The sequence below is a fragment of the Notamacropus eugenii genome, chromosome X (genome assembly GCF_028372415.1).
Source record: "Notamacropus eugenii isolate mMacEug1 chromosome X, mMacEug1.pri_v2, whole genome shotgun sequence".
Taxonomy (NCBI): domain Eukaryota; kingdom Metazoa; phylum Chordata; class Mammalia; order Diprotodontia; family Macropodidae; genus Notamacropus; species Notamacropus eugenii.
The window spans coordinates 10971614-10992701 of record NC_092879.1 but is presented as its reverse complement, the minus strand read 5'-3'; the positions used below and the strand labels follow the sequence as shown (position 1 = coordinate 10992701).

General features: G+C 44.6%; 2 protein-coding genes across 4 annotated transcripts in view; one reads left to right on the top strand and one right to left on the bottom strand.

The window, feature by feature from the left end:
• Positions 1–12110: 12110 nt before the first annotated feature.
• Positions 12111–16690, bottom strand: LOC140516154 (uncharacterized). 3 transcript variants are annotated; one of them, XM_072627128.1, is made up of 3 exons: positions 16534–16690; positions 15809–16018; positions 12111–15153 (listed from the first exon to the last, which is right to left on the bottom strand). In XM_072627128.1, the coding sequence occupies exon 3, from the start codon at positions 15022–15024 to the stop codon at positions 13723–13725; it is 1302 nt and encodes a 433-aa protein (XP_072483229.1). In that variant the 5' UTR covers positions 15025–15153; positions 15809–16018; positions 16534–16690; the 3' UTR covers positions 12111–13722. The 3 variants fall into 3 exon arrangements, with proteins under 3 accessions (XP_072483229.1, XP_072483232.1, XP_072483230.1); XM_072627131.1 differs by having other exon boundaries at positions 12111–15150; XM_072627129.1 differs by lacking the exon at positions 16534–16690 and adding an exon at positions 16399–16517.
• A 3736-nt stretch (positions 16691–20426) lies between these two features.
• The window catches only part of F8 (coagulation factor VIII), a 124678-nt gene continuing 124016 nt past the window's right edge, over positions 20427–21088 (top strand). Inside the window, exon 1 of the mRNA XM_072626568.1 lies at positions 20427–20872. Coding sequence (XP_072482669.1) covers positions 20715–20872 — 158 coding nt within the window. The 5' untranslated portion in view covers positions 20427–20714. The remainder of the gene's footprint in view (positions 20873–21088) is intronic.

Below are 21088 nucleotides of genomic sequence, written 5' to 3'. Positions count from 1 at the left end.
GTGCCCACCCACTCTCCCCTACATGACCAACCTTCCCACATCCACAAATATACACAGGGAGCCCTCTGTCCCCAGACACTGAGTCATTCAGCCTGTCTGATCCACTCACAGGCAGTCCCTCTGCTTACTTCCACTGCCCCCAGCCTTTCTGACCTTCAACTCCACCCAGGGGATCTCTATGACTCTCCCCCAACCAACCCAGGCCAGCAGGCAGTTTGTCTGCCTCCCCTAAACCTTCTGGGTGGGTGGCCTCTCTGATCCTGCCCCCCCACACACATGCTCATACACCTGTAACTGCTCTGCCTCCCACACCCAAGACAGCCCTTCTGACTCCCCTCCCCATTGCCCCTGCATCAGGAGGTCTCCACAAGGCAACCCCTCTGCTCCCACCCCCACAGCCCATCTGACACTTCCCCCAGCCAGCGGCTACTTTGCCTCCTCTACCCCAGTGTGGAAGGCCTCTCTGAACCTCTCTGGCTGAGAACTTCTATGAATTCCCCCCCACATACACAAGTGGCAAGACAGCCCTTCCGACTCCCACTCCACACACACCCACGCAGGCAACTCTCTGCTCCCACACCCTGCAGTTGTTGGCTATCTACATATACCCCCTTCCAGCCCCTTTGGCTCACTCCCACCAGCTTCTATGTTCCACCACCATTACCATCACAGGCAACTCCTCTACTTCCCCCCAGGCAACCCTTCTCATTCCCCCTCGAGGATGGTCCCTATGACTCCCCCCAACCACTCCCCCCACGCCTATGATTTCTCCATCTCCCCCCACCCCTGTGGCCTCTCTGATCCTCCCCCCACCTCTGGGGCTGGCATCTTCTATAACCCCTTCACACAGAGGCAACTGCTCTACTCCCCCCCCCAAGACAGCCCTTCTGACCCCCATCTCCTCCTGCAGGAGGCCTTTATCACACACACACACACACACACACACACACACACACACAGCCCTTCTGCTACCCCCAGTCCTTCGCCTTCCTCCTGGTGGGCAGTTTATCTGCCTACCCTACCCCTGCGGTGGACTGCTTCTCTGGCTGGAGACTTCTATGTCCTCCCCACATACAGAGTCAACTGCTCTGGTGCCCCTAAGACAGCTCTTCTGACTGACTCCCAACACCCCATCCCTCCCATGTAAGATGCCTCTATGACACGCCCTCCCACACACACACAGGAAGCCCTCTGCTCCTACCCTCTGCAACTGGCTCTCTCTCTGTCTCCCTCCAGGTGGGCAGTTTCTCTGACATTTCCCCAACCCCTTTGATTGACCCCCACCTCTCGAAGGTGGCTTCTATGACCCACCTCCATCACTACCACAAACAACCTTTCTACTCTCTCCTCCTTCCCTCCCCCCCACCACGAAACCTTTCTGACTCTCTATCCACCCAAGGTGCATGATGTCTCTCTGACCCCCCCCCCCCCCCACTCCAAGCAGCTCTTATGACCCCCTCATCCCACCTCTGGCTGGTGGCCTCACTGACCTCTCACCCACAGGCATCTCTGTCCCCCTCATCTGGAGGTCTTTGCCTCACCCCACCTCTACAGTGGGCTGCCCCTCTTCTCCACCTCAGGATTTTCCTACAGCAGGGCCAACCAAAGCCCAGGCACTTGGGCAGAGTTTTCACATAGAACAAATGTGCAGAGATTATGGAGGAGAAGGATTCATCAGTGTTGGTGGAGTGGCATGGGTGAACCAGGCACACTAGTGCATTCTTGGGGCAGCTGTGGCTTGGTCCAAACATTCTGGAAAGCAGTATGGCCAAAAGCAACTAAACTGCCTTTGTCCCCCAACAATCCTGCTGTGAGAGACGCAAGGAGATCCATGACTATCTATGAAAACAAATGACGGTTGTTAAACACAACATAGATGAGTAGAGAGAAGTTGGTGGGTGGCTCAAGAAGGGCATCCTATGTAGGAGGTGGTATGACCTGTGTCTTGAAGGAGGTTTAGGTAAGGACAGAGTGCATTCTAGCCAGCACAAAGGCAAGAATTACCAGTGAGATGGAAATATGAGAGAACCAATTTGGATAGACTTTAGAGGGCTAGGGGGGAAGTAGTGTATAATGAAGGGAGAAAGCTAGATTAGGGTCATATTGTGAGAGGCTTGGAAAACCAGGCATCCTAGAGGCATTGGGGAACAACTGGAGTCCATTGAGTAGGTCCCATGGTTGTGTACTTATGGAGAGCCCTGGCTGTCATGTGGAAGATATGTAGTGGAAAAGGACCACGAGAGATTACATAGAAGCCATTGCAATAGTCTAGTTAAGAGGTGATCAGGCCTAAACTAAGATGGTATCCGATGAGGGCTGGAGAGATGGAGGTACAGGAACTCTAAGACTAGAGTTGTCTTCGTGGGACATCTGGAAAAGAATTCACGAACTCAAGCACTGTTGGGGTCAGGGTATAAAGATTTATTACACTTTTCAGTGGGCAAGAGTTCTTAGGGAACCTGCAACCTTAGAGGGATACAGTTAAACTTTATATAGGATATTCTATAGTAAAACAGATGCCAAATATGCTAATTAGGTGATTCAGGGTGGAATTAGGGAATGGTTAAGGAGTGGTTAGTTCTAAAAAGAACATGCACTTTTGGTATCTAATGCGCACGTATTTTACCCAGAGTTCATAGGGAAATAGTGGGGGGGGGGGGGGGAATGGCGCTGTGAGCTACATAGAGGTGTGGTTTTAGATCTCAAATGTCACTAAGTCAACTAACAGTCAGGGCTGACCCGGAAAAATCAGACTGCTCTCATCAATGTCTTGTTAGACCAGATAAATGTATGGGAATCTACATATGTCTAAGTCTAGGATACATATGATTGGTCAGTGAGTAGTAAATGTCTTGATGACCCAGTACACAGCCAGCTCAGCCAGTACACAGTTGGTTCAGACTAATAAGTTCCATAGGTACAGCTGGCAGCTGTATCAGGGAGTTGCTGAGGCAGGCTGTGTGCTTGGACTGAGGAGAAACTGCCTGGGAGAGTGTTTTGAGGCTAGGGAGAAATGTGATTTTTAAAGAGAAATGTGATTTTTGAATTGGGGTCCAACCACATGCACCCAAGCACCCCATCATTCCCCCTTAAACAGACGGGACCCAAAATCATTTGGTATAAGGGACGAAAGTCTCAGCTTCTAAAACTGCTTCGTGCTGAGAGAGGACGTAGAACTGTCCCTACTTCACAGGGTCCCTCCATTCAAGGGGTGGGGTCTGTAGCCAGTGTGATGCTGGTTCCAGAGGGTGATGTGTTATGGCCTTGGACAGCGGTTGGTACCCAGCCTGAGCTGTCATCTACAAGTGGAGGGTACTGAGCCTAGAAGACACAAATCTGGCAATGAGATTAAACAAAGAAGGACCAAAAAGGAGGAGGGAGAAAATGACTAGAAGTGGGGTGGATGTGAGAATACTGTCAAACTTCCTCATGCCCTCTTAACATAATTAATAACTATCCAGGCAAAGGAGGGGCTTGAATGATTCCTACTTGTCCCCAACCTTCTTATCTGCTTTCCATAGTTTTGATCAAGCCTTTATCTTTCCAAATCTTTTGAACCCATTGTTCAGACTGCTTCACTTTCCTTTATATTTCTACCATAGACAAGATAGCTCACAAGTTATTACTTTTCACTAACATAACTGTACTGCCTTAAGCAAAAGAGGTTCCTGACTTGAACCTTACGACTAAATAGATACACATCCTTGTTTCACAACCTTGTTTATCCTTCTCAGATTATATTCACTCTGGAAGAGAAACTTTAGAAATTATGTCTTTTACATATAAGTTCAAATATTAATTTAACTTTTTCAGATCAAAACAGCAAGATATTTTCTGCTTTACAGATCATTACATTAATTTAGCAATACATTATCTTGAAAATGAAAATTTAATAGACCTCACAAGAGAAATTTTTGAAAAACATTTCTTCTAAAAATGTTTCCTTTTCTTTTAAAACAGTTTAAAATTTATACTGATGTTAAGGGTATCACTAAACTTTTATAAAGAAAATTAGTTGAAAACTTTAAAATGATAGCTCTCTTTTCACCTTAAAGCAAAAATTGACCTTTAAAATTGAAATTGTTTAAAGCTAAATTTTTATAAAATGACCTTAAGTAACATGAATTTCCAAAGTAGTATAACAAACTAATTCTTAGTGATTGCAGAATTCCTACACATCACAAAATGCCATAGTAAAAAAAAAAGGTATTATAATGATATTTCACATTGGTAACAGTAAGAAACTGCTCACAGGAAAATACTACTGCTTTTAAAATCCTTATAAACAATGGGAACATCTTAAGGTGAGTCTTAGGTAGTTTACCTAAATTTCTGCACATGTTCTAATTCTAGATAAAAATATTAGATTTCCCAGTAAGATTATACAAAAAAGCTCATATGTTTACTGACTACTTGCTCTGATCATAGAAATTTGCTGTAGAAGGGAAAAAGCAGGGACATGTCATATACCAAATATGACAGGATAAAACGTCCTTGACTCTGTTTGAATTCAGGTAAGAGTGAAATTCTCCAATCAAGCAGTATCTGTTTCATAGCCAGACTCAGGAATAGTCAGGTGGGAAATATTCCTTTTTTAAAAAGCACAATGGGGAAACTGAGCCAGGAGGATCCCATCCCAGATTGAGGCTAGAATTGTCCCACTCCTACCCCCACCCTGCCTTTCCTTTTCAGATGCAAACCAACCTGTGAACAGTTCAGGATCACATTCCCTCCCAGTAACTAGTGGCATTTCTCTCACATACTGACTTAATGCAGACAACTATACCCAAATTCAAACTCAAAAATAGTTATGGTCCCAAATGCCTTTTACCTTAAGCAGCAAGTCTCACTAATCACACCTTAGAGCCAGATACAGTTATTTTTATTCTCATGGAATTGGAATAAGCAATAAAGATTTACCAGGACTCACATACATAAGGGATTCCATTTAACATCTTTCTTTCTCAAATTTGGAACTTGTCCTGGTGTAAAAAGCCGATAGTTCAAAATCCTTTCATTGTTCAGGAACTACATAACCCAAACAAGTTTCTTTCTGGGGCTGATGGCCTTGGCAATTTTGCAAAATAAGGGGAATTGACATGAACCCCAGGGAGGGAGACTGATGCTAGTGCCCCTGCCTGCCAACCCCCAAACATACAGGAGGATTTTTCTGAATGGACAGAACCAATCTGGATAAAATTTTCGCCCAATTCCCTCCTTTCCATAAATAATGATCAATTACCAATGTTAGTTTCAGCATTAAAATAGTAACCTCAAATAATTTAGTTAACAATCTTACACCTTTCCTAAATGATAGCCAAATTGTTTTAGTCATAACTTCTTTAACAGGCAAAGGTGAAAATACCTGGTTTTCTAAATGGTAATTATAAAACATTATAAGATAAGGTTATCATGAGGGATAAAGTAATATAACTGATTTTACACAATTTTTCAATTTTTAAAATATAAGAGAATTTTCCTACAATTTAGAAATACAATACTAACACAAACAGTAAACTTTGGGTGACATTAATTGCATTTCCAAACAATCACATATAAAAATTATTGATAGAAGACTGAGCTTACCAAATGCAAAGACCAGTTGGCTTGTGATCTTGTACTGCCCTGGTCCATCCCCTACTCTCCTCACAGTTGCAGAATCTGGTTGTGGGGCAGTCAGAAGTTTGGGAAGGAGGAGAAAGAGGGACTAAAGACCAGGGAGTGCTAGGGAGTTGTGTAATCCAGCACCTGAATTAAAGGTCTAGGAGCCATTGAGGAGGGGGATTTGGTGGACATGGAGGACGGTCCTCGAGGAACCTATGAGCTTCCTGATAGGGGCTGTTCAGCTTCAAGGAACTTGGGAGCAGAAACTCCAGGCTCTGGGGGTATGGGAGCAAGGACTGGGGAGGTTGTTTGAGAGAAGCGGCTCCTCTGTTGCCTAGAGGGGTGGGCTTCAGGGAGCCCAGGGATTCAGAGCTGTTGTCAGTGGGGTTCCAATATAGCTACTATGCCTCTCCCTCCTTTCTTTTGCCATGGTGGGGAGGGTAACTCAAATTCCCTACTCTTCTTTAGCACTCTCTTCCCTTGATGTGATCTGGGATAAGAATAGTTAACAGAATCTGCTAAAATGTTTTAGCTGTTCTAACTATTCACTGTGGCCCTAGCTCGGTGGTCAGAGTCAGGATGATAGGGTAAAGGATCTTAATGGTTCTAACTTTTACTCAAGTAAACTTCACATCTGTGCCCACTTCTTAAAAACTTCTTTGAAAGAGACAGCTGTGAATCTGCCAGTTGAAGTGAGGGCAACTCTGGAAAAAAGATTCAGTGATGCCTAGTCCCCTCCTCTTTCCTGGAGAGTTCAAAGCTTTGTCTCTGAGGTGTCTCTTTTTCAGATCTATGCATTTTTCCAATTTGCCTTAGTGCCAAATGGTATAATAAATTCTGACCCATCTTAACCATCAAATTAGGAGTGACACGTTTCACTTAAAATTTGATCAAAATGCGTTCAACTGCCTTTTGGTTGTTTTCCACTACACAAAAACTTTTCTCTTAGATGAGGTATGAAATAATTAAGTGCTGCCTCTCTGATATGAAGGGGAAAGTTTCCCTGCTTTCCTTGTCTTGACTCCTCCAAAACCTGGCTAGGGTTAGAAGGTAGAAAGAGGGAGATAATTTTACTAACAACTTTCCAACAATTTCCAAACCTTTTCTGCTTTCCTTAAACTTTCTTGCTTTTCCTTCTGGTGGGCTTTGATTAAAGCCCCTTTAAAACTGCACATACCTTATTTCTTTCTATTTCTGACCTGACACTGTCTTTAGCAATCATATAAACCAAACAGCATAAGATTTCTCTTTCTCTCTCTTGTCCATCTGCTCCTCTGATGCTGCTGTAATCATAGGGAGGGGGAGCGAAACAGATAAACACATTCCAAGGTCCAGCTGCATTAACATAGACATTCTCATTCATACAGACACAGATAGAACATATAGAGACAGAACATATACAGACAATGAAAGGAAGAATCCAAAAATTCAGAGAAGATTGTTAGAAATCCTCTGCACAAATCAGACACTTTTTCTTGGCTCTCCAGATCATAATGGAGGCCAGGTAAAACGTTCTTTACAGTCTTGGAAACCAAGTTTCCTCAGGGTGAATCTCAGGGAGGTTTGGCCCATCCTTTTGCCTGTAAACCTCAGAGATGGGTATAGAGGGAGAAGGGTATCAATAGAGTGCTTGTAGCCTATCTTGCCTCCTAGCATCCTAGAGAGGGAGTGAACCTACACATGAACACACATGCCCCTATCAAGGCTTCCCTTGTCTTGCGGGGATTGTGCCAGAGCCTGTTGAAGGCTCTACCCGAACCCCAAGTAGTCTTCCTAGGTGCTTAAGGGGTGAACCTCAACTACAGGGGTAGGAGTGAGGGAAGGCTTGGGAAGCTTAAGCGAAAGGGGAAGAGAGGAGAAGCCTACTTTGACTTGAAGAATGCTTGAGACCTCAGACTGTGCCCCAAGTTGTGCGTCAGAAATATGATGAGGCTGGAGAGAGCACTGTTGAGGTCAAGGTATAAAGATTTATTAAACTTTTCAGTAATGCAAGAGTTCTTAGGGAACCTGCATCCTTAGAGGGGTACAGTTAAAGTTTATATAAAATATTCTATAGGAAACATGTGCCAAATATGCTAATTAGGTGATTTGGGGTGGGATTAGGGAGTGATTAAGGAGTGGTTAGTTCTTAAAGGAACAAGCACTTTTAGTATCTACTGGGCAGGTATTTTACCCAGAGTTTATCAGGAAATAGCCCAAGGGAGGGGGGAGTGCCACATGCAGGTGTGGCTTTAGGTCTGAAATGTCACCAAGTCAACTAACAGTCAGGGATGACTAAGGAATATCAGCCTGCTCTCATCAGTGTCTTGTTAGACAAGATAAATGTATGGGAATCTATGTATGTCTAAGTCTAGGATACATGTGATTGGTCAGTGAGTAGTAAATGTCTTGATGACCCAGTACACAGCCAGCTCAGCCAGTACACAGTTGGTTCAGACTAATAAGTTCCATAGGTACAGCTGGCAGCTGTATCAGGGAGTTGCTGAGGCAGGCTGTGTGCTTGGACTGAGGAGAAACTGCCTGGGAGAGTGTTTTGAGGCTAGGGAGAAATGTGATTTTTAAAGAGAAATGTGATTTTAGAATTGGGGTCCAACCACAGGCACCCAAGTACCCTATCAGTATCCATGTGAGTAGAGAAAAGGAGTTGAACTTGAGAAATGTCCTGGAGGTAGCAATATCAAGATTTGGCAACTGATTGACTCCTGGACCACTGCTTTGTACTGGTGGAAGACCTTGCTAAGCTCAGTGAAACTACGAGCTATGTGGTGCAGGCTTAGCCAAGACAGGTCGTAGTTCTGACCAAAGGTCACTGGAGAAGGAAATAACAAACCACTCCAGTATCTCTGGACAGTATCACAGTGATGAAAGAGACGACATCAGCAGGCGAGCCCTTCAGGTCCAAAGGTGTTCAGTACTTGACTGGAGAAACAACAGCTGTGAGCTTGGACAGACTTTCAGAGATAGTGGAGGCTAGAAGGGCCTTCAACAAAAAGAGGGAAGTTTAGTAGGAGGGTAGGGTATGTTTTTTCCTTCTTTTTTGGTGTGGGGAAGTAATGGGTTTTGTTTTGGTGAGTGTGGGATAGACTGAAGTTCTAGAAAGAGACTGGAGCAAGCTATATAGATCTGGGATTGGTTTACATAGAGATCATTAAACCCATGACGCTGGTGATGTCACCAAGTGAGAGACTGGAGAGAGATAAGAGGACCAAGAACACTGCTGTGGGCAACACCTGCACTTGAGGGAATTGGGCTGGATGATGAGCCAGCTGAGAAGGAATGGGAGGAAAACCTGGAGTTAGTCTAGTGAGCACTGTCTCCCAGAGCAGGAAGGAAACCAACATTTTGTGCCTGGCACTGTTTTGAGCATTGGAGATGCAGATACTGTCCTGAAGGGCCTTACTTTCAATGGGGGAAGACAATACACAAAAGAGACCTACAAGTCAATCAAATATTTGTTAAGCCTGTGCTATTAGTGCCTATGTTCTAGGTGCTAGGCTGGGCTCTGGTCATACAAAGAAATGCAAAAGACCCTCCTTGCTCTCCAGAAGCTCACAGCCTATGGAGGAGGCTACGTACACGACCAACTGTGTACAAATGACAGCTACAAGATTCACTGGAAGTAATAACTATGGGGAAAAAACTAGAATCAAGATCAGGAAAGGCTTACTGTAAAAGGTAGGATTTTATCAGGGACACCAGGGAAGCCAAGAGGCAGAAATGAGGAAGGAGAAAATTTCAGGCCTGGGAGAGAGCCAGTAAAAATATCTAGAGTCAGAGGTGTGTCATGTGTGAGGAATACCAAGTAAGTTGTTGGAACTGGGCTCAGAAGGGGGTGGAAAATGTAATCAGACTGGAAATGGGGGACCCAGGATTTGATATTAGATCCTCGAGGCAGTAGGTAATGGAGTTTATTGAGAGGTGTGTGTGTGTGTGTGTGTGTGTGTGTGTGTGTGTGTGTGTGTGTGTGTGTGTGTGTGTGTGTGTGTGTGTGTGTGTGTGTGATGGTCACACCTGTGCTTTAGGAAGATCACTTTGGCAGCTGAGTAGAAGATGGACTGGATTGGGGAGAAATGAGGCAGGCCAACCCATCAGCAGCTATTTCAATACTCCAAGTGTGAAGTGATAAGGACCTGTAGTACCAGAGGAAGAAAAAGGGCATAGAAGAAAAAATATTAGCAAGGTCAAATAACAAATTGGATATGGAGGGTGAGAGAAAATGAGAAATCCAGGATGATAAGGAGGTTGTGAACCTGCATAAGTGGCTCCTTGAGAGGTATAAGCTGAGTCCCAAAACCCACGGGTACAGGACTTCTCATTGGTGGAGATCAATGCCCTATGCTTTTGGGAGATGTGGTGGACTTTAACGTCCAAGCTAAACTTCTGACAGTTGTTTCCTATGTATGCATAATGATAACCTCAATAAGACACAGAGCCTGAATCAGACCAGAATAAGCACCTTGACCTAACAAATATTTCCTTTTTCTGAGTAAACTCAGAGAATACCTCTTCCTATGTCAACAAGTCCAGATGGGACTGATTTGTACATTTATTTTTTTCTGTTTATGGCCATTAAGGATGAGACCCTTAACCTGAGATACTATCTTGAATAATGGGACTTTTTCTTAATATTTTATGGACACATATTATGTTATGGCATGTTATGGTAAAGAAAACACAGATATCCTGGGTCATAATTTCATTTGACACTTATCTCTCTTAACTCTCTTATCTTACTATATTCACCACCTATTTAATTAAGAAAATTCCTTTCTCATAGTATGGTTAGACATAAATGGAGATCACAAATTTGAGTGACACAGACATGCTGAGTTGGCATTGTTCCAAAACATATTTAAACCTGGTCATTCTTTTATCAGTCAGTCAGAACTTACATTTTGGCTCCTTGTATGTACAAGTTCCCTAGATTCGGCTAGCTTTAAGGGAATAAACAGTATGAGTTTATGTATCGCCTAACCTGTTTGCCTCCCTTAACCAAACTTTCAGGTTGATAATACATGTGTGTGTATTATGTATATATATATATATATCGACATAGATATAGATAGCTTATAGATAGATAGATATAAAATGATACATGATACAGATTGAAGGAGCTATCCCACCAGGCCAACTCTCACCAAGTTGCCTCTCTCCCAGAGGGAGAGGAGAGAGATCCACTATTTTTAGGGTTCTTTGGTCACCAGCTTTAAAAGAAGATACACAAGTATCATGACAACCTTGAGCGGAGAGAGGATTCAAGGGGAGGGATTGGTCCAGTGTCAAATGGAATGGAGAGATCAAGAAGGATGAGGATGAGAAAAGGAAAGAAACAAGTACTTATTAAGTGTCTACTGTGTGTCAGGCACTGTGCTAAGCACTTTACAAATTGTATTTACTGTATTTACAAATCAATCCTTTGTGACAACCCTGTAAAATCCATTTTACAGTTGAGGAAATTGAGGCAGACAGGTTAAAAGTGGCGTAAGGCTAGTAGATGTCTGAGGCTGGACTTGAACTCAGGTCTTCCTAACTCCAGGCCCACCTAGCTGCCAGGGGACCAGGTGATCCAATCTGGCAACTAGGTTGCTGGTGACTTCAGAACAGGTGTTCTTAATCTTTTTGGAGTCACGGACCCCTTTGGCAGTCTGGTGAAACTTATGGGCCCCTTCTTAGAATAGAAAATGTTTTCAAATGCATAAAATACATAGGATTATAAAGGAAAACATAAAGGAAGAAAATCAGTGTCACTGGCCCAGATCACCTAAGATGGAGACAGGTGTTGGGGAGATAGCTGGGAAAAGCCACTCTGCATTCCCCTCCCATGTAGGTGGGTTCATCTTCTTCCATGGTGGCATAGCTAATACAGGCTGCATCTTTAAAACTATCCTACTGAAATAATCTCTCTTTTTTGCCAGGATCCCGGAAGTAAAGGGCCTATTCAGCCAAATTCTCAGCACCTTTCACTGAGCCAGTTGTGGGAGAAGGGCTCACATCACCTTTTCCTTGTGTCTCCGAGAATTGGGCTTGGGGTTTTGGTGTACTTCCTGTGTCCTTTTCAGTTCTTTGGGATTGGACATTGGAATTCCTGGACCTGGAACCTGGAGCCATGATGATCTTGAAGGTAGACTTCCTGTCCAGATGGTAGACTACAAGTGCAGGGGAGGAAACTGAGTGAAGCTGGGAACCTGATCCCCCTCCCCTGTCCAGAGATTGTTGGGGTATAAGAGGGGATTGTGCACTGAAAGTGTTGAGAGTGAACGTTCAAAGGTATACCTACCTTTGAAGTAAATATTCCTTTGTAAAAGCTAATTTCAGTGTTAAATGATTAAGTGACCCTTAAAATGAGGGGAACAGAATTGGTGAGGACTTGAACCAAATGGCAGAGACCAGCCACTCCCACTCACTCCCCAGCTCTCTTATGGATACCCTTAAGGAGAAAGAAATGAAAAGTAATAGACCTGGCCCTTCAGGCAGTGGGGGCCGGGGTAGTCACTGTTACAACAAAATATTTTTTAAAGAAATTTTTATTAATGTGTCCTTACATCACTTACGGCATTATATTTATCCCCTTCTCTCTTCCTCCCTCCCCGACTATACTGATATTATATAATACATAGTAATTTTTAAAAGAAGAAAAAAATCACAGATGATCAATACATTGAAAAAGTCTGAAAACATACAATGTATGTAATATCTGTGACCCTCCCACCTCCACAAAGGGGTACATCAAGAATGTCCCCTCATCTCTTAGACTTATACTTCTCAGTGTATGCCATCAAACTTTATTCATCAAAGCAGGCAAATGCCAACCTTCCACCTTAGAGATTCTGATTCTTTCATGCCCTAAATTACCACTTACATTGGTATTAGATTTCAAAATAACTGCTAAAGTTGTTTATATGTTTTCATTGGTGCTCTGTCTCGTCAGAGGGTCTACAAGTTGATTAGTTGTTCCAAAAAAATCAATGAAATCCAAGATGTTGTCTACATAGTTTTCTACAAAAAAATATATCACACAAGTACTTGTCTTACTAAAGAAAATTCACTTAAAACAGCTCAGTCGGAGAATGGTAGCTTAAAATGGAATCAGCTATGTTAAGTTGATAAACTATCTTATTATGGTATTAAAAGTTATTGTCACTTTATTTTATTTTGTGAAAAAAATAAACGGAGTATCTTTCTACTTCCCCTTTTTAGGGAGAACCTAGACTTGAGCTAACCCTAAGCTTTTGGGCATTTTTCACAAGCACTTCCGGTTGGGGAAGGGGTAGCATAAAAAGCCCGAGTGCAAAAAGAAAAAGAGCTAGATCCTACTCTTCAAGACCAGGCTTCCCCAGGAATGAAGCTACTCTGTGCCCTCCTGGGTCAAGAAACGCTGCCCAGACGATCAGTGAAACAGACGCAGTGTGGTAAGTGTAAGCTAGTAGGTGACACAGCCTTCAGATCTATTAAATTCTTTGACTAGTCTCTCAACTGTCAGTTTTGTTTTTTGTTCGTAAAGTGCAAATCACATAACATTATGTGAACCAAGCAGCAATACTTTCATATTTCCATGAATTTGTGGTCCCAATCAAACAGCAGCCACAGAATGATAGATAGCAGCTCAAAGGAAAATAGCATCTTAGCATGCATCCATGTGGAACAGGTAGAAGAAATTCCCCTAAATCTTAAGTGTCCTATTCAGAAGTGGGCTCTCACCACGAATACTTTTATGAGTCGGGAGATATGTTTCCCCAAAGATCTCCTCATCCACTCCGAATTCAATCAGTCCACAACCATTTATTCTGGAGGGTGAAAAAGATGCCCATCTGTGGCCTGGGTTCATTTTTAATGTTGGTGCCTGCAGAAGCACACGTGCGTTCTGTTCTAGGAATCCCCTGGTCCCCTGGGCTGGGCTGTTTGCAAGAGGTGTCTCCAAAATAGCACTGCCCAGTCACTCTTCTGAACATATTTTCAAAATCTGAATAATTTAAAGATCGAATCACCCCACTCCTGGTGTGTTAGGGAGAAATCGGCCCATTTTGCTACTACAGACGCTAGCTAGCGCTCGACTGCTACAAGTGCCCAGTAAGCTAAGATCGGGGCGGCCAATCAGAGCCCTTGCGATCTTTTGGGCCCCTACGCCTGGTGGAAAGCTGGCTCTTTCTCCGGTGTAAAGTCCGACCCCCTCAGGGAATGGCACTTGTAGCACCCGATCCTGTGGGCGTAGTTGCTGGCTTGGCACTGCTGGCACACCCAGGGCTCGGGAGTGGGCAGAGAGCCGGCCGTCCTCCTCCCTCGGGTGGAACCACGGCTTGGAGGCCCTCTCCAGGGGCCCCATCCCCTGCTGGGCTCCGGCATTCCCAAGGCTCTCATCGGGAAAGCCCCGGCAGCGGCCTGGCCTCGCCCGGGGAAAGAGTGCTCCTCATGTGGGGAAGAGGCACCTCGCCAAGGCTGGGGCGCGGTCCTGCACTCAGGGCAGTCCCAAGCCCCGCCTTTCTTCTCCGATCGCTCCCAGGCACCACACCCCCGGCAGATTCTCTTCCAACTGGGCGGGCATCTCCAGGGCAGTGCCGGCTGGCCCCGCGGGGGGCCGCTCAAGGGCCCAGAGATCCCCTCCTCCGGGCTTGGAGGTTCAGCTGCCCGCCGCTGGGGCTCCCAGGGTCGGAGAAACTCGAACTTGGGCTCCCCGGCTGCGCCCTTGCCCGACCTGGCCGCGCCGGCTGGTCCTGGCTCCGCCTCGAACTCGGGCTCCTCCTTCGTCTCCGCTGAGGCGGCGGCCTCCTGTCTGCTCGCCTGCTCCTGGAGTCTCTGGACCTCCGCCTGGCTCTGGGCGTAGCTCTCCTGCAGGTTGAGGTACATCTCCTGGTTCTCCTGGTTAGTTTTGAGGAGGACTGCCAAGTGGTTCTGGCCCAGCTCGAGCTCCTGCTTCATGCTGATCACGTGTGCCTGGAGCTCTTGATTCTGGGCCTCCCACTGGACCTTTTCCACCTCTAGCTGCCGGCATCGCTCCTGCAGCTCAACCTGCTTGGACAGCTCCTCTGGGGTGTGCTCACCTAGGCCTCTCAGTAGCTTCTCTGCGGCCCAGGCGTCCTCCAGGCTTTGTTTCTCCTGCTTCAACTGTTCACACTGACATTCCAACTCCAAACCCTTGGCCTGCCAGGCAATACACTCTTCTCTGCTCTGGACCAGTAACTCTGTGCTGTCCAGACAGGCCTGCCACAGGGCCCAGGCAGCGCTGGCATCTCTCTCGCCTCTGCTTGGCTTGCCTTCGGTGCAGAACTTAGTATAGGCCTCACTGGCTGTGGCTGCTGGGTTCTCGGTCTTAAAGTAGCCAGGCTGCCAGGGGCTCTGGCCCTTTTTCTGGATCCAGTGCTCCAGCAAGGGCTGGTGGTCTTCTGCCTTCAGCAGGGCCCCGGGGTTTTTGGCTTGGGACACCATAGTGATATTATTGGTGATTTGAATCACTTCTACCAGTTGGCTCTGTATTTCAAAAACTGTGATACTGGCTCAGCTTTATACAAACTGCCTTCCTTGATTTATCTTCCTGGTGCAGCAAATCAGAGGCTGCTGAAATTCAAAATTCAAATGATAGTGAAAAACCTCAGAGGGTTTAAAGAATGTCCAACAAGTCTCTCCCCACTCCCCCAATTTCTTTGATTAAATTTTCATGGCTGAAGCTATTACTGTCTAAAAGACTGAGCTGACTTAGACTTAGACTTGGCCATGTTTGGGCCTCACAAGTTACAACTTTGTCATCCAGCTCTCCAAAATCAGCCCAGCAAGACACATCTTGGGGGATGACTGATTTCCAAATTGGAAAAGCATAGGCCAGTCCAGAACAGTCTCAGGTTTACAATGCCAATTAATGGAATCCAATTGCCAGGCTGGCGTGATTTTGGAGAAGTAGTGAGTGCCCAGTGTCAAATAAACACAAGAAAGGGGAACAGGGCACAAAGGTGGCTTAGTAGGAAATAGCATAAAACCACAAATCCATGGTGACATAAGATTGTTCAACAAAAGCCTCATAAATAACAAATTCCAGCATTTTGGTTAAATCTTGACAAGACCAGTTTTGCTCCCTCCCCTCACCCTCTCCCATCCCGCCCCCCCCAAACTTCTAAGAAAACTCATGCTGAAAAGGATACTCCGGTATCTTTTCTGCCCCCTTCAACCTAGTGCCTAGCCTGCACCCTTAATGGAAGCCTATGGACACATCACTTACCTGCATGGACGTGTACTCTCCCTATAATCAACAGAATTATTAGCAAAAGCACTGTCTTGGCAAACTCTGCAGGCCCACTGAAGCAGAAATGCTGTTTCTATTCCCAATGGCCTGAGGCCTTCTGCCCTGTTCCAAGAGTTGAATGAACTTGCAATCTTTTTGCTTGACACCAGGACATCATGGCCAATTAGACCCAGCAGCTCTCCGGTCCTTTGAAAACAGAAATAAACAAATGTTAAATGCTTAGAAAGCCGATCTACATGGCAGAAACTGCACCCCCAAGGCAAGTGTGTAAATCACTGTACAAGTAAATGGGAATTTACTCAGTGAGCTGAGCTGAGGCTCTTAAGAGGGAGAAGACTCCCCCCCCCCCCATGCTAGAAATGAAGGTGGAAAATAAATGTATAGATCCTTGTGTAAAAACAAAAAAGGACTGAAGGTGAAAGCCAACAGGGCAAGTATCTCTGAGAAGACAAGATAGGGAAGGAAAGAGGGGGAAAGGAAGAAAGAAAAGATGAGAGCAGCCTTGGGTGAGCAGTTCTGGAGTTGGGATATTCTGCTTGTCTGCAAAATGAGCCATAGGCAGGTACCCTGCAAGCTGGCCTGACAGACAATCTTCAGGGAAAATGGATCAAAGTGCTCCAAGCTCTTCTTCAGGGAAACCCTGACCCCTCAGTTATTAACCTTCCCCCCCCCAAAAAAAATCCATCCTTCCCCAAACAAACCGAATGAGGTCTGCTCTCAACTCTGTCCACTGCTCAGTCTGTAGTATCTCTTGTTCTCATTGTCACCAGTTCTTTCCCATCCAATAAAAGTGGCTTTTCTCCTTATCATATCTTCTGTTCTTATTTGTTACTTTTTCCACAGATGTAAGTCAGCCACCTACACAAAGAATCATTATGGGGGCAATTAGGTATCATTTTCAAGGAGCAGATGACCTTACTGCTGATAGGAGAGAGACACTCCATGGGGACATTGTAGACATGGTGTTCTGCCAGCTTTGGATCTGGGAATTACAGCTTGACCTTGCTTTAGTTTTTTGAGTCTAGTTTCTCATAAACTCATTTTAATGTGGACTAGGTCTACTGTGACCTAGATATCAGTTGCTACAAGATACTTAAACCTGTGGTCACCTGGATAGGGATAGTGCTTTGCCTACTTTCCCTCCAATTGTAAGTATTAGTAGGTCTTCAAAGAGCTATCAGGGTCTTGAGGTCCAAAGAGAGTGACATGACTTCAAGGGTGTTGGCAGATCTCAATTCTTTCAAGTTTCCAGATCCCCCACTGAATTCTCTACTCACTCTGTCCTGTATAAGCAGGAAAAGTTATAACTAACAATCCAAAGCCCTTTCCTATGACCTCTGACATAAGCATGCCCCAGAGAAAAGGGAAGAAGAGCTCTCAAGGACCTTGGGATAGGACTGGCACTGACTTTGTGACCAGGGCTATCATTACCTAAACATTTTAGGGTGCTCTATGGCCATGTACTCAGGCAACTCAAAGCCAGGTCTGGTTGGGGAATTTCTCAGGCTGGATTCCAAGAGAGCCCAGGGAGAATCTCACTCAACCACCAGTCTGAAAGACCTGAGGCCAAATGAAAAGGAGAACAAAGCCACAAGCCTACAGCAAAAACAAGACATGGACCAGAACCCTCTGAGGGGAGGCCCTTTTCCTCCCCCCCTCCCATTTTTTCGTCTTTGATTTGATGTTTCTTTCTTCAGATTAATTTTGTGATATTTTTCTAGCTCTCTAAAGTAATCCTTTGGTGGTTTGATTGGAATGACACTGAATAAGTGGATTAACTTAGGTGTCATTTTCATGATACTAGCTTGACCTACCCAGGAGCAATGAATATTTCTAGATCTGTCTTCATTTGTTTAAAAAGTGTTTTGTAATTGTGTTCATATAGTTCCTGTGTATGTCCTGGCAAGTAGACTCCCAACTATTTTACACTATCCATAGTTATTTTAAATGGAATTTCTCTTTTGATTTCTTTTTGCTGGATTTTTGGGGGTAGTATACAGAAATGGGATGATTTGTGTGAATTTATTTTCTATCCTATAACTTGGCTGAAGTTGGTTTTTTAATTGACTCCCTAGGGTTTTCTACCTAACCTATCATATCATCTGCAAAAAGTGATAGCTGTTTCTTCTTTGCCTGTACTTATTCCTTTCTTTCCTTTTTCTTGTGTTACTGATATAGCCATCATTTCTAGTTCAATATTGCACAGTAATGGTTTTGGTGGACATCCTTGCTTCGCTCCTGATATTCTTGGAAAGATATATAGCTTATCTCCATTACAGATAATTCTGACTTTTTGGTTTCAGATAGATGCTGTTTATCATTTTAAGGAATGTCCAGCTTATTCTTAAGTTATCTAATTTTTTTTAATGAGAATGGGGTTTGTTTTTTGTCACAAAGTTTTTCTGCATCTATTGAAATAATTATTTCTGTCCTTTTTGTTATTAATATGGTCAATTATGTTTACAGTTTTCCTAACATTGAACCAACCCTACATTCCTGGTATAAATCCAGCATCTCTTTGGTTTAATGATGGCAGTGTGTTGCCAGGTGATGACTTGACTTGCATGTGCATTAGATTTAAGTGGGATGGAGAGACACAAGGTCATCAGCCTCATTCTCTTCCAGAGTGACCAGTGGCTAAATGAAAATCAAGACAACTGGCGATGGCTTGATCAGCGCGGATGACCTTGGTGTCTTAGATATCTTGACCAAGCTCTAAGCACTCCAGAGAACTTCAGCCACCTTCATGACCTTTGGAATAAATTGTTTTCATCCACCAATCAAGGTGTAGGGAGTGTTCAGGGAGGACTAGCCTCCCCTCTGGTGTGAGGCTTACTGACCCATCTTCAGGGTCTCTCAGCCACCTTTGTGTTCACCTGTCACCCACATTTCTCATTTGTGGCTTCCAGAAGCTGTAGCATAAGCAGTGGCCGCACACCAGTTAAAAAACCAACTATCTCTGCAGACCATACGAAGACTTCCCCCAGTGGAATGGGTGGCAGTGTATTTGATACTGCTCTTCTCCCCAAAATATTACAATTTTGGGAATTTGTAACTTTAGAGCTGGAAAGGACCTCAGGGGCCATTGATTTCAACCCTTTCATTTTATTAGAAGAGGAAACTAAGACCCAAAGAGAGAAAATCACTTGCTATTGGTTGTGGTAATAATAAGTGGCAGAGCTGGGATTTGAACCCAGATCAAACTTGTAATTCAGTGTTCTTTCCACTGTGCTTAGACATGAACTTTCCTGGTAACAATCTTTATCAGCTCATCTCCCTAAATGAGCATTTTTTGGCATTATTTTGTTTTCAGTTTTCACTCCCTCCACCTCCTTCCTCCATCCCTCCCCGCTCCTTCCCCAAGACAGCGTGCAATCTTATATAGGTTCTACACATGCATTCCTATTAAATACATTTTCACCTTAGTCATGTTGCATAGAAGAATTAAAATGAATGAGAGAAACCATAAAACAAAACAAAACATAACACAAGAGAAAACAATCTGCTTCATTCTGCAATCCAATTCCATAATTCTTTCTCTGGATGTGGATGGCGTTTTGCCTCAAGAGTCCATTGGGAGTTTTTTAGGTCCTTGCTTTGCTGTGAAGGGCGAAGTCTACCAGAAAAATTCGTCACACTCTGTGGTTGTTGCTGGGTACAAAGTTCTCCTGGTTCTGCTCCTTTCACTCAGCATCAGTTCATATAAGTCCTAGGCCTCTCTGAAGTCTTCCTGTTTACCATTTCTTACAGCACAATAGTTAGATGAGCATTTTTAAAAAAACGATGTTGCCTCAAATGAGTTCAGGTCATACAGCAGCTATCCCGGTGGTTCTCACAGGATTATGGATCTAGAGCTGCAAGGACAGATTGATATCAATTGAGGAAACTGAGGCCCAGGGAAGGGAATTGACTTGCTCAGCATCACTTAGGTAGGAAGTGTTCTATTATTTCCTATTAGGTGGAAAGAGGATATAGAGCCAATAACACTTTGTTGTGGTAGGCTACAGCTAGAGTACACCACAGTGGAGAGAGTTCCAGGCTTGGAGTCAGGAAGACCTGACTGAGTTCAAATCCAGCCTCAGATACTAGCTATGTGGCCCTGGGCGGGTCACTTCAAGCTTTCTCTGCCTCAACTATAAAATAGAGTAATACTAAACCTATCCTGAAATAACTCACTGTTATTGTTAGAGTACGAGCCGGCTGTATGTGCTCCACTGCATAGTCTGTTGGTTGATTTTTATTTGATCCCTATTTCACCGCAATAAGTTTTTCCCTTTTTGTTTTTAACTTTTCAGTGGCTCCCCTGCCCCAAGCATACACCTGTAAGATTGGCTTTTGACTGAATTTAACTGATCACTTCACAGCATCGGCCAACAGGGGGACAAAATAAGTCCAACAAGTCACTTGTCACATTTGTCTGGGGGCCTTTCCAAGCTGTGCTCCCGGGGACTCTCCAAGCTGCATCAGTTTGTTCTGGGAAGTCCTGCGGGAAGTGGAGAACAGAAGATTTGGCAGTCAGTATGGGCCAGTGCTCCTCTTTCCTGCCTTTTCCTATGAGCTCTTCCTTCCTCTCAGAGTCTGACTCAGGCTTGGCTTGCTTGCATAAGTCAGTCAAGCAACTGAGGTATTCATTGAAAACAAGAGCCTACAGCTAGAAAAGGGTCCAGCTTTACCTTCTTACTCCAGCTCCTTTGGGGGGCTGCTCTTCATGGCCAAGAGTTGCTCCAGGCTCCTTGGTGCTGCTAGCTTTGCTCCTGGAGTGTCCTGGAAACCTGGCAGGGCTTTTGACCAATCTCAGAACAGTTATCTCTTTTGTGAATGAATCAGAACTTTATGGGAAAATAAACATCCCTCTGGTTTGGACCTTGCATTCTCCCCCAGAATGAAGGGAGGCATACAGCTCCTGCTCTTGGCCAGCTTTCTCCTGTGTCTCATGAAAAAGACCATCTGCGCTACTCGGAGATACTACATTGGGGCTGTCGAGCTGGACTGGGACTATAGGAGAAGTGAACTGCTCAACGCTCTCAACCTAGAGCAAGGGTAAGGTCTTGGTATCTGTTTTTTTTTTTTCTGTTTGGGGGCCTGAAAGGTGGAGTCAGACCAAGGCTAGCCAGGACTCTTGCTTTGAGTAATGGGTGGACTGGCACTCATGTCGGCCATGTTCCAAAACCAAATGCCAACCTAGATTTCCACTGTCAGGTGGGCTATGTGCTTCTTTGAAGACCTAGTGGCCAGGAATGGGGAACCTGCAGCCTC

Coding starts and splice junctions, on each gene's coding strand:
- LOC140516154 (XM_072627128.1), bottom strand. CDS start 15,024: ATGGTGTCCCAAGCCAAAAACCCCGGGGCCCTGCTGAAGGCAGAAGAC.